The 13,903-nt window shown below is 34.1% G+C and overlaps 3 protein-coding genes across 4 annotated transcripts in view; all 3 read right to left on the reverse strand.

The window, feature by feature from the left end:
- Nucleotides 1-3,705, reverse strand: part of LOC101740782 (Kv channel-interacting protein 1) — a 49,512-nt gene extending 45,807 nt beyond the window's left edge. For both annotated transcript variants that reach the window (XM_004927289.5, XM_062675786.1), the window contains exon 1: nt 1,069-3,705. The gene's annotated coding sequence lies outside the window, so the exon portion shown is untranslated. The remainder of the gene's footprint in view (nt 1-1,068) is intronic.
- Nucleotides 1-13,903, reverse strand: part of LOC134201268 (uncharacterized) — a 395,935-nt gene that overhangs the window by 48,012 nt on the left and 334,020 nt on the right. The window lies entirely within an intron of this gene.
- On the reverse strand, nt 5,117-13,076 carry LOC101740502 (vesicle transport protein GOT1B). The gene is made up of 6 exons (XM_004927287.5): nt 12,885-13,076; nt 11,612-11,703; nt 10,306-10,484; nt 8,510-8,591; nt 7,704-7,742; nt 5,117-5,302 (listed from the first exon to the last, which is right to left on the reverse strand). Exons 1-6 carry the CDS (start codon nt 12,907-12,909, stop codon nt 5,288-5,290), a joined length of 432 nt encoding a protein of 143 aa, XP_004927344.1. The 5' UTR covers nt 12,910-13,076; the 3' UTR covers nt 5,117-5,287.

The raw sequence follows: 13,903 nt of genomic DNA on the forward strand, positions 1-13,903 counted from the left end.
TCCATTTCACGTATTCTCATCCCAATTGACCTCTTTTTCGTTGTTATTTGTACCTAAGACGTCCCCAATATCCCCAAAAACAACAGATTTTTACATGTATTTTTATTTAATCAAATACATTAAAACCAATAACAACTGAGACTTACCTTTAATATATATGCTGGTTCAAACACTAAATAACGTTTATAAATCATAGTCGTCTTCTATTATTATCAAATAAATCAAAGAGAGCAAAGTTTCTAGCACTAAAATAATTACCACCACAGGAAGTTAATTTGAAACGCGATTTTTTATAAGTTAGCAGCTATTATCATGCATGTTCAGAGTTGTTTTGTGAACTTTCAACATTCTACTATTAAACTACAAAAAATGGAAGATTTTGCAACGAATATAAAACTTATATTGAGCATCGAAATATTTTCCCGGTTTTTTCCCGATTCGCCTCTCAATCCCTAATCGCCCCATTTTACCGGTACCGTTCATCCACTCACGTCTTCATTTTTAAAAAAAAGGTCTTAAGTAATATAAATTTGGGAATACATTACCTAATTTAGGCGAGCCGCATAAATATGTATATGGACAGTATTTTACACATCATGGCTTCTTATAGTACCTATTAATTTATATTCAATAGCTTAACAACAAACGTAATATTTTAGAAATATGTATAGGTATATACATACTTATGTGTGCTTGGGAAATTAACAAAAATACACTGGCAAAAGATTATTCAATAATATTCGTGTTAAAGATACACTAATTATAGGCTTTGAAATAAAAGACAAGCAGAAAAATAATTTATTCGTGAATTAGCAAAAAAAAAAACAATACATTTATATTTCAAATCACGACAATAAAAATAGAAATTAAACAAAAGTCAACACAACATGCATTACAATACGTGCAAAGGAACATTTTTTTATAACAAATGACGCTAAAAAACAAAATATCACAATCCAAAATGCCATACAAAAATATTAAGTGTTATGTTCCTAGCGAACTCTCCTAGTAGAATTGAGAGCAATAAAGAAATTAAAAATAGCATATAATATGTAATTCATAACTTACAAAACTGTACGCTTTTAAACCGCTCGATGATAAATTAAACAAAATTTTATTAAATCGACTGCGTTACCAACACAAAACACATCGAACGTTATCAATTATTTATATTTTATTTCACTATTACACTAATGAAATCAAAGCGATCGGCAAATCACATTAGTTCCTCATTATTTGTAAATTAAACAACCGTTTTAATAACATCTCAGTTAGAAATGTTAATTGAATCTTTTTTTCTTCGTTACATTAACATGTAATCATGGACAGACGCGGGTTTTTTCTTTCTTTCTATTAATTACGGACTCTTTTTTTTGTGCCAATCCCAACACAGCCCGGGGGTCGGGCGGAGACTGCCCGATAGCTATTAGTGGCGCCATCTACATATCGATGTCTTGTATAGCAGCTGTTTTGTGATTCCGGAGTACGTTCCGTTTTTCATTAAATTTTATTATAGTCGTGATATTTGTTTTGAGAAAACATTCCAAGCGGACTATTTCTCATCGAATAGATCCATTGTTTGCCAAAATGCGATGATTAGATCTAAATAAATTCAGTAATGGAGCCTTGAGTCAAACATAAAGTGAGAAGCAGAGCCAAACCCTATACCTACACAAAATTATTTAATTTTTATGTACATTTTATAAATTTGTCCATAAAGTATGAATGTACAGTGAAATAATCATTTATTTTGAAAAAAATAATCGCGTCGTAAAAATTGTAAAAAAAAATCATTTGTTTTGTTTTCAACCAGTATTATTGTCAATTACTTTTGTTTGCAGCCAGTATTATTGCCAATCACTTTTGTTTCCAGCCAGCATTTTTGCCAATTACTTTCGTTTCCAGCCAGTATTATTGTCAATTAGTTTTGTTTCCAGCCTGTATTATTGCCAATCACTTTTGTTTCCAGCCAGTATTATTGTCAATTAGTTTTGTTTCCAGCCCGTATTATTGTCAATTACTTTTGTTTCCAGCCAGTAATATTGCCAATATTTTTGTTTCCAGCCAGTATTATTGTCAATTAGATTTTGTTTCTGTCATTCGTTCGAACTGTCATTCGTTTTCATTTGCTAACGTCAAGAGAAGATTTCTAAATTGTTCTCAGTTCTAAGAAAACAAGCGTGATTGGTGTAACTACTCAATATTTGTCTTAGCTCGATGACCCTATTTCGCCCCTACGATGTCTGATGATGATGTATGTGTGTAATAATTGTGGCTTCTCCGACACATACATTTATAAATATACATACAAATACACAATGTAACGTAATAATAGTTTTGCTTCTTTACACAACTATGAATAAACAATTTACATATAAAACATACTTAAAACGCCTATGAAACATAGATATATATACAATTGAAGTAAATAATGTGGTAATGTCGTATGAAGGAAGAGCATTCCACAAACGAATAGCTTGAACGGCGAAGGAATGACCTTTTTTTTCCCTACCTAAGCTGATAGCCTTGAGAGGCTATATCAGCGTAACCTTAACTAGTAGGTGAGCTCACGGGGTTCAAACCTGACGACGTTGCTAACACGAACCCTAGCAAGAACCGTGCTTCGCAGAATCTACCACCGGATCGGAACCGCGACCCACTGAAGCGACGGGTTCGACGAGAACGATGACCGGGGAATGATCGTAAAACCTTGTCGAATGCACTGGCATCATTAATTGCATGTTTTCTAATGATCTTAGGGATACAGTATGTGTATCACGGATAAACGCAGAGCGTCTTTTGAGATAAGAAGGAGAGGAAGAATTAAAGAGAACAGGCTAAAGCAAATAGAGAATATGGCCATTTTGGCGAGGCACTCCGAGACGTGATCATATTTTCGTAAGCCAAATATAATACATAAGCAGAAAATTTTAAGAGGCGCAAGTTTATTTAATCGTGCTTCGGTGAGGTCAAGATAGCTAATATCGGCATAATCAAGGATGGAGAGAAGAAAAGATTCTGCAAGTGCAGTCTTGGTGGCAATAGAGAAAATTTCGCAGCCGTCTTAAGGATCCTGCAACATAAATCTTTTTTTTTTTTTATTGCTTAGATGGGGGACGAGCTCACAGCCCACCTGATGTTAAGTGGTTACTGGAGCCCAGACATCTACAACGTAAATGCGCCACCCACCTTGAGATATAAGTTCTAAGGTCTCAAGTATAGTTAGAACGGCTGCCCCAGCCTTTAAACCGAAACGCATTACTGCTTCACGGTAGAAATAGGCGGGGTGGTGATACCTAACCGCGCGAACTCACAAGAGGTCCTACCACCAGTAAACTCGTATCATTTTAATATATATATATTTCTTCTGTGCGTGTATTTGTTACTGAACTCCTCCTAAACGGCTGTAGTGTAGGACGCTCTCCTGCTAGATGGAGCGATGACCTGCGCAGGGCTGCTGGCAGTAACTGGATGCGTAAAACCGAAGATCAGGTTCTGTGGCGAGCTTTGGGGGAGGCCTATGTCCAGCAGTAGACTGCCGCAGGCTGATGATGATGAACTGTCGCAATCCTTCTAAGCGCACCGACAATAATGACCTAGGTCTTTGTCGGATTTATTTGCAGCCCATAAGATTTGCTCTAATTTGTTACATTAAGTACTAGCTGTATCCGTGCCGCTAGGTATTTATAATTAACATTATTATTTCTCACCCCCACAAAGATTTTCATATAGCAATAAATAAATAAAAACCCCGCGGAACACCCACGCGTGCGTCACACAGTGAAGAAAAATTATCTTCAATGCGAACACGCTACCGGCGACCAGACAGGTAACCAATCTGCTACGGATGGCGATACGTTAAGAGAACCAAGTATAGCAAGGAGAATGTCAATATCGACGGTGTTGAAAGCATTACTCAAGCAGTGCAAGCACCGTCAATAGGGTTTTTTGGCGGGAACGCGAGGAGTGAAGTTGTGTGATTTGTTTTATTTTGTCTATTTAGTGTTTCTTCAGGTTTAAATGTGTAATAATGGTGGTTTATTAACTGTTTAATATCTGTGAAAGTGCACAAATGTGGGAAAATGAAACAAAGCCGTTGGACGTAACTTCTCGGGATCCTCCAAAAAGTCCACTGAAAAATTTTAGTAAATGACCACCATTTTACTAAGATTATATTTCATCCCATATTTATTCATATTATTTCATTTAATTTCATCCCAGTTGATTAATGTCTCAAATTAATCGTTTCATTTCATTTCACTCCATATTAACATTTTTCATAAAAATAAGAATATGTATAAATAAAAATAAGACATGACTTAAAGGTCTTAGTTATCAGGTCATAAAATACCTAAAAAAAAAAAAGATCGTCCGTGATATTAACCAAGGCAGTTAATTAGTTTTGTTTCCAGCCAGTATTAATACCAATTATCAATATTGTCGTCCATAATTATTATAACATTTTTTTTTTTGTGTATGTCAGGAATGTGGACAAGATAGGACTATCATAACAAATTACATTATTATTTTTGCAACGTTTCGGTCTTTTATTAGACCTTCATCAGGCATCTGAAAATTACACATATTGATAACCAACAATATAAAAAACCACAACAATTGTCGACACTACCATATTTACCACCAATTAATACCAATTCGTTTTTTTCTTTCTAAGCAGTATTGTTGCCAATTAGTTTTGTTTCATACACTTGATGTCCTGTGTTACCTATCTCCTACTGTTTATTATATCTAACACATTCGTAAACCCGGTCCGGAATGTTTTTTTTATAAAGCCTATAATTTAAAAATGTGATAAAAAAAGATATTGGTTGTCTGTTTATGGACAATTAAGCTGGCTTACGGAGTATAGTTTTTTATGTGATAAAATCAGTAGCAGAACTATTCGAAATGCTAGCTCTGACGTCACGAGAGGAGAGAGATGAATGTGTTACAAGCCCACGCTTGGGCCGATCGTGCCTCTCTATCGCTTGTCGCAGGCGGAACGTGACACTTTATCGTGCGTGCAGCCGATGTTCATCGATTTATAGGATGTTATCAAGTCAAAAAAATCAAAAGGAGAAAAAGGTTAGAGGTAAACAACAAAATAAATACACGATTTATTTTTAAGAAAATATTTTACGTGATAAGAATCATTTGTATTTTCAATTTTGGAATGCAAATTCATATTTAAATGTATATCGAATTGTAATAATACATATTATTACATAATCGGTAGGTATTAGTAAATTCGTGATTCTCGCGCCAAATCCCTTCAAAACCCCGTGCATTAAGGATCGTCATCCTGAGAAAAAAAAACGTATCGTTTAGGCGCGAAAACCAAAGATTTTTAATATCAGAACTATGGAGGGCAGAAGTAAGGAGCGCCATTTTGTATAGGTGACAAGTTGATAGTGTCCGTCTGTAAGCAGCGCGTTGTTGTTGGAAGACTCGCCGACATAGCGCTAGTGTAGCAAGTGGAAGTTATATGAATATAGCAAATTTAAACAAAGTGTGGTGAAATGAAAAAATTAAAACATATTTAGATCGTGATTCGTGTAATTAAAAAAAATTCAGTATTTAAAATCTCAACTATTCATTTCTATTACTACTTACGTAGGAAGTATTTCTTTTCTTCTTCGTTAAGTATCCTACTCCTCCTACTAATAAATTTAATGGCACTGTTTTTAAAATCCTTCCACTTGCTACAGTGGTGGCACCTTAATTGTCTCCCTTACAGCGGACACTTCTTAATACACTGAAATGATGTTCCTTACTTCTACCCTCCCTAATGTTATATTACTCAAAAACTTATACAATCGTTGTGTTTAAGTGAGCTCCACAGATAATAAACCTAAATTAACTCTCTTGACATATCTTCGTCATATAAAGATTTCACAGATTACACTTTATTTTATTCCTATCTCTATAACTGTTAACAAACAAAATAACTATTGTTTCCACCATAATTAATTATTTTATTTGTTAAAAAAAACATGATCTCAAACTAATCACAAAGCAATAATGTTTATTTAAAATGACAAGTCTTGTCTATCAAAATGAATGACATACGATTAATTTTGGCGGGTTTAATGAGTTGCTTGTCTCTTTTTTTTTCACCTACCTATTCGTTGGTAGCCTAAGGGGCTATTTCAGCTACGCCCGCACGGGTAGGTGAGCTCACAGGCTTAACTATACTGAGATCTTAGAACTTATATCTCAAGGTGGGTGGCGCATTTACGTTGTAGATGTCCATGGGCTCCAGTAACCACTTAACACCAGGTGGGCTGTGAGCTCGTCCACCCATTAAAGCAATAAAAAAAACCTTAGAGAATTTGCTAACACTGGCCCTAGCAAGAGCGGTGCTTCGCAGATTCTACCACCGAAGACTACACGAAGTTTATACAGATTACTTTAAAGTTTCGTAAAATAAAAATAAGGAACTTAAATGTTTTTCATTGCAGTTTACCGTTTGGTTTTCGTTACCAAGAAAATAAATGAAGTGAAAATTTTAACAAACAAAGAAAAAACGTTAAAACACTTTCAATTAAGAGCGTTTAAATTTATTTTTAATTTACTAAAACATATTTTTGAAATGTTTTATTTGAATAGCGTCTGCACGCCTGTTAAGATTATTTTATTTTCTCTGCTGGAAGAGATTTCTTAAAGAAATAAGCAGTGCCTTTGTACATAATTTTCCTATTGCTCTGTACCATGTCTTCATTTTTTTGTGTGTACATAAATAAATAAATAAATCTAAAAAGCTTTAAAAAAAAGTTTTACAGATTGTTTCCCTAGTTCCTTCCCTAGTTTTACGTTTACGTTAAAAATAAAAGCTGTGACAACGAAATTTTAACGAACGCTTTTTTTAACGCTCAGTAACAGTAATTTTTATCAACTAGAAGTTTAAATTCTAAAATTTTTAAAATGTTATAATTTGCACGGAAGACACAAAAATTAGCGACTTTTACCATCCCAGCTTAGAGGTTTTAAAGGGCTCACGGATGACCTGAATGGTTCAGTAAGATAAGGCTCAGCAGTGAGCATCGTAGCCTGAATGGTAATACTCGACTTTTCATATGGCTTTCAACGGTTTAAATTTAAATTATCTTATTATTACAAATTACTGCTAGTAAGTCGTCGTGGCCTAAAGGATAAGACGTCCGATGCATTCGTGTTGAGCTATGCACCGGTGTTCGAATCCCGCAGGCGGGTACCAATTTTTCTAATGAAATACACGTACTTAACAAATGTTCACGATTGACTTCCACGGTGAAGGAATAACATCGTGTAATAAAAATCAAACCCGCAAAATTATAATTTGCGTAATTACTGGTGGTAGGATCTGTTGAGTCCGCGCGGGTAGGTAGCACCACCCTTAGAACTTTTATCTCGAGGTGGGTGACGCATTTACATTGTAGATGTCTATGGGCTCCAGTAACTACTTAACATCAAGTGGACTGTGAGCTCTTCCCCCCATCTGAACCAAAAAAAAAGCTAACGTTTAGGAATGCGACAATTGAAAAATACAATAACACATTCATTTTATTTTCACAACATGATTTTTTTTCTCTCTCTTTTCATAAATTTTACACTCACACGGACACAATCATCAATATTCAATATATTAAACACTATTTAAAGTTTTAGTTTTATTTATACAAAGAAAAATGTCTCTATGCTCGCATTCGGCACTAGAATCATACCATGTTCCGACCATTGTTTCCCGCTATCCTATCGACGATCTGAAAATGACATACACAAAACACATTAGACATTATTTTATTTTATATAGATATGAATATAGGGTAAATGATAAATATGGAACGTTTATTTTGAAAGTGGTGTAAGTCCATTTTCTTTTGTTTCGAGAAAATTAAAGGTTAGGTAATATTTGTTTATGTTATATTATTTATAAAATTTATTTTTTCCCCTTCTTCCTCTCAGGAGGCGCCGGAGTCCGACATAACCCGGTCCGTTACCCCCCTCGACCGGGTATGCGTAAATGGATTCCCCAGCGTTAAAAAAAAAAGAAGGTAATATTTGTTGATTTAAAAATACAGGCAAATCATATGAGGTCTGGCTATGCCACCTACCTCTGTCAATTGGACTTACACCACTTTCATAATCGATGATTGTGCAATTTCATTTACCGACCGATATTAAGTTGTACAAAACATGGGATTTTTTTTGAGAAATTAAACACGGACTAGTTATATATAAAAAATTTACATTACATTAAGCATGAATTACGTGATAGCTCATTTTTCTCGAAAATGGACTTACACCACTTTCAAAATAAACGGTCCATATATAGGGATGAAAGGTCATTTTTGAATTCATTTGTGAAAATCACACTAAACTCATATCTCTGAACAGTTTCCACAACGAAAACAAAATCGTGTAACAAAAACAACCCAGCGTTATCGTATCATTGGCACGAATATACCAACACCTTCTTACTGATTAGGCTACAGACGATGTCACCCTACAAATAAATACGACCACTCACCCCTCTTATTATCGGAAGATTCAGTAGCGACCCCAAAACTGGTACCATCCTTAAGAAATTAATGGCAGAAGGCAGGAATCCTCTGGAAAAAAAAAACGTTAACCTTCTGAAAAATATAATCTACGGCATTGTCTTTGGTTTTATCTGGCACCTCGTGTCACATAAATTATGGAGGGTAGAAGTAAGAAGCATCATCTCAGGGTATTAAGACTTTTTGGCGGGAACGCGAGGAGTGAAGTTGTGTGATTTGTTTTATTTTGTCAATTTAGTGTTTCTTCAGGTTTAAATGTGTAATAACGGTGGTTTATTAATTGTTTAATATTTGTGAATGTGCACAAATGTGGGAAAATTAAACTAAGCCGGTGGACGTAACTTCTCGGGATCCTTCAAAAAGTCCACTGAAAAAATCTCAGTAAATGACCACCATTTTACTGAGATTATATTTCATCCCATATCATCTTATCTCATTTCTTTTAACTTCATTTCATTTGATTAATGTCTCAAATTAATCATCTTCATTTCATTTCGTCATTTCACTCCATATTATAATTTTTCATAAAAATAAGAATATAAATTAAAATAAGACATGACTTAAAGGTCTTAGTTACCAGGTCACAAAGTCCCGTAAAACAAAAAAAATCAGTGTATTAAAAAGTGTCCGCTGAAGGCAATTAAGGTGGCGCCACAGTAGCAAGTGGAAGGATTTTAAAAACGACGTCATAAACAATTAGAGTCGGATACTAAATTAAGAAGAAATGAAACACTACATACGTAAATACGGAATATAATATTCAATTAGACAAGTCACGATAGAAATTAAAATTTGCAACTCTTCACTCTACTTAAAACTCATATATTCATATAATTTCCGCTTCCTACACTAGCGTTATGTCGGTGAGTCTTCCAACAACAACTCGCTGTTTACAGACGGACACTTTATCAACTTGTCCCCTATACAAGATAGCACTTCTTACCTCTACCCTCCATACTTGATAAAAATGATTTCTAGACTTTCACGTTTCATTTCACGCAGAACAACCTAATCGCGTCTTGAGGTCTGGCTGTTTTCACCAATGAGATTTCGATCTACAAATTCGTTTTTTTATGTTTCCAGCTGTTTTCCTCCAAAAATAGGACCATCGGATAAATCGATAAAGATATTGATTCTTTATTATTGACTGGCAAACGTACGTAAACGTCCCAACTCCATTCAAAGGACATGGGCCACTCTCCATACATCGCACGGCCCACTAAACGAAGTTCAAGGACAGCAATGAAATTAAATTTAAATAACAGACTATATATCCCTTTTATTATAAACAAATTAAAATCAATATTGTTCATGGGGATACAAAGATATTTAAAAAATAAGATAAGAATTTTAGGTTATTTCATATGATTTTGCTGTCAATACACTGACTCTTTAACATCTTTATGACACAGACCTAATTCAATGAACGCCAAGACTTTGATGACGAGTATCTACGAGTATAGTCATAGATAATATAAATATATTTTACCTATAGCAACTCCTTGAATATTATCAATGTAGCTTAGTCATGATAATTTCTTTTTATTTATGATTTTAATTATCCCACCATTAAAATACCCTTAAATTTTATAATAAGTATGTAAAAATGTAATGTTTTTTTTCTATAGATATTCCATTAATATTCTTGAGAACACGAGTAGCTGGGCCGAAGATAGTCCATGTCTTTTTTGTTAACTTTTACGCTATCGAAAACGTTAAAAAGCTCACACTAAGCACACAGATGTAGCAAAATCCAGCAACCAACCTGAACAACAGCAAGAAGCCGTACATCTCGGCTATCATCCCGATCATGGGCCAGCCGAGCAGTACTATAGTGATCCCACTGAAGAAGGCGACGGACGCCTTCAGCTTGTGCCGTTGGAAGAAGAAGAAAAACGTCCTCTGGATGCCGATCACACATGTCAGACCACTTATGAACAGGATCTGGAGTTGAAGGCATTCGAAATATAAAATGATAATTAAACTATATAGACATTAGGTGGCAGCACTTTAGTGAATGTCTTGTAATTGAGTCAAGACTTTTTGGCGGGAACGCTAGGGGTGAAGTTGTGTGATTTGTTTTATTTTGTCTATTTAGTGTTTCTTCAGGTTTAAATGTGTAATAACAGTGGTTTATTAACTGTTTAATATCTGTGAAAGTGCACAAATGTGGGAAAATGAAACAAAGCCGCTGGACGTCACTTCTCGGGATCCTCCAAAAAGTCCAATGAAAAAGTCTCAGAAAATTACCACTATTTTACTGAGATTATATTTCATCCCATATCATCTCATCTCATTTCATTTAATTTCATCCCAGTTGATTAATGTCTCAAATGAATCATCTTCATTTCATTTCGTCATTTTTCATAAAAATAAGAATATCAATATAAATTAAAATAAGACATGACTTAAAGGTCTTAGTTACCAAGTCATAAAATCCCTTAAAAAAATTATTCTTGTAATTGAGTGTTCTTGCTTGTAAGTAATTGAAGAGAATAAATAAGTTTGTACTGTTTTAAATTGAATTGTTTTTCAATCAGATACCGATAACCCAATAGAAGAGTCGGGGAAGAACATATAGTATTGTCTTCAGTTTCCGCCAGTCATTCGGGAAACAAATATATCCTAAAGTTAATTAAAAAGAAAAATTAGGCCTCTCTCATTCAGTTATATCAGAACGAGAAAGACAAAATAGTAACTAATCAATTCATTGCAATAAGACAAAATATGCAACCATATTACCAATTGCAGAGACAATAGAGGCTGTTTGATAGGCCAACACGTTCGGAGCGGACTAGCGGCTTCGGCTCAAAGGCCCGAGACCTTTGGTGGCATATCGGTACTAGACCGATGAGCATCTAGCTCACCAGTTTTTAAGTGTTTACAGAACTCATAGATATTATAACATGAATACCACCACCTCCTTTGAGACATCTCATCCCCTATTCTATCTTTGAAACGAGATTTTACCTGTCATTTGACACATGTTGAACTTGATTTAGAGTCATAAATCTATTTGGCGGAGAAATACTGGCCACTCACATGCCCGTCACATACAAGGTTTTACTTACATTGCCAATGGCTAGGAGACCTTTATCGAACAACAGAAGTACTCCGAGGAATAGAAATGTCATTCCGAAACCAGCTAGGCCTACGCCAATCTCTGTAAATTAAAATCAGATATGCACAAAATCCATCTGACAAGTGTTGTGAAGACAATGTCATGGTCACTTTGGTAAATATTTGTCATTATACATTTCTTATCTACTGGAACACACTAATGGACACAATAAGACTATTCAGATAAATGCGGTGGTACCACTAAGTCACTTCCTGAGATCTGGTTGAAAAGTCTCTTCAACTTAAGAGTAGCTGAGACAACTGGATCTAGCTCATAGAATGACATCTTATTAATTATTTAGTCTGCGAAGCACTGCTCTTGTTAGGGCTAGTGTTAAAAACATTGTCAAGTTAGAACCCCGTGATTTCACATAATCGCTCTGTGAATCTAGTATAACCCCTCAATATTACTAGAATAGGTAGGAAAAAATATTTAAATAGGAGTAATAGAAAAAAATTTTGGTGGTGAAAACTGTTTTTTTTTTTCTTTTTTTTTTTATTTATTGTTCATTTATGATATTGATATGATTGATAGGCAGAGACTTGGCTGTGCCCCTGGCATTGCTGACATCCATGAGCGACGGTAACCACTGACCATCGGGTGGGCTGTATACTCATCTGCATACGAAAACAACAAAAAATTGCTTTCATATCAGTATGGAATCTATCATAGTAACATGTGAAAGTTTTTTAACTACTCAGAAGATCATGAGATTTCGCAAACATCTTTCCATGAGATGAAAATGAGCCAAAGGGAAAAAGAAAAAAGTATGAATTTATAAATATTTTTCCAGAAAAATTATTATTCCCGAGAATGATATTGTAATCGTAAAAATATCTGTGCGGTCAACCGGAAAAGTAATATAAAAAAAATATTATAGAAAAAATGCTCCGTCATTATTTAAATAATCAAAATTATCTGTTATCTGCTTCTGATTCAAAATTATCTATAGACAAATAATTAAAAAAAAAACACCTTCTGTCAAACATTATTGATGAAACTGCTCGTAAATGAATAATTATATCAAATGGCATTAATCATTTTCCGAAATACAATAAAGTAAATTAGGATGTAGACTTTATTTATTCGAAAATCTAATCAACCCTATTAGGAAATTTATTGGGAACATAATACAGCAAAATAAAATTTAAAATTATCATTTAGATTTTTTCTTAGTGCTAAAATCGATATTAAAATATTAAAATATTTTTCATAAAACTCACTCTGTGTATCCGTTATCTCAAGCATATTTAATAATAAACTTTCACGTCACTGCTTAATTAATTCAGGCTGTTTAATTGACCTGATATTATTTTAAATACTATTAAACAAACTTATAACCTAGAACTCCACGTCATTTTTGTTTCATTGTCAAAAATCCAACTGATTGACGGTGTCTGACAACTGACAGGAGTCTCAGGATTTAGGACATATGCCACAGCTTCCCGTTGATAATAAGATATATTAAGAATTCAGTTTAAAAACCAAAAAACACGGCTGGCAAGCTGAACAATGAATTTAATTTTTTCCTGTTAATCCTGACATTAGGTAAAATTTGTAAAAGTAGTCTATTAGTATCGACAATTGATTTGTGTTCAAATTTTGAACATTACTTTATTCCTTACTGATAGTATGCGGGTGTATTTTATTAGATAAGGTTTGTAATAAAATTTCATTTCATTTCATATAATTGACGTACATACTATGCTCTCTTGTTCCCTTTGCATTTAACAGTGAACAAGCGGAAAAGAAGAAAATTATAACCTACAAAAATCTGAAATCTGACAATTCTGCCATTTTGGAAATTTTATTATGATTTGACCATAGAGTTACTATTCTAACTGGAGTGCTTACTTCGTTTGACATAATAACTAAAAATATACTTTATCTCTATAGCTTAAAGTTTATTTTTAAATAGCAAAAGATGTAAGGAAAAACGGTCTGAAAAGAGAATGATTATTAAGTGGTGGTGTCCCTCTCGCACATTTTACAAACAAAAAGCAGTGTTGCTAGCTTAGGGGATTTTCCGTAAAATCTCGGAATTTGGACCCCCGTCTTAGTTATCAAAAATGGCTTTTAGTGGTTAGTGGATTTTTTAGTAGCTTGGGCGTTGTTGAAAATTATCGAAAAGGTTAAAATCAATCCACTTTACAGGATTTTAAACATTTTATGACAATAATATATCTAAATACATATTATTTAAACGATGTGACTTAAACTTAACTAGAAAATGTTGCGACAA

The sequence above is a fragment of the Bombyx mori genome, chromosome 24, assembly GCF_030269925.1.
Source record: "Bombyx mori chromosome 24, ASM3026992v2".
NCBI classification, from domain to species: domain Eukaryota; kingdom Metazoa; phylum Arthropoda; class Insecta; order Lepidoptera; family Bombycidae; genus Bombyx; species Bombyx mori.

Bases quoted from the DNA above. Each gene is read 5' to 3' on its own strand.
- LOC101740502 (XM_004927287.5), bottom strand. From the start codon at position 12,909: ATGCTTGAGATAACGGATACACAGA. The intron at 11,704-12,884 runs GTGAGTTTTATG...TTTAATTTACAG, and splicing joins TGAGATAACGGATACACAGA to AGATTGGCGTAGGCCTAGCT. The intron at 7,743-8,509 runs GTGAGTGGTCGT...TGTCATTTTCAG, and splicing joins ATCTTCCGATAATAAGAGGG to ATCGTCGATAGGATAGCGGG.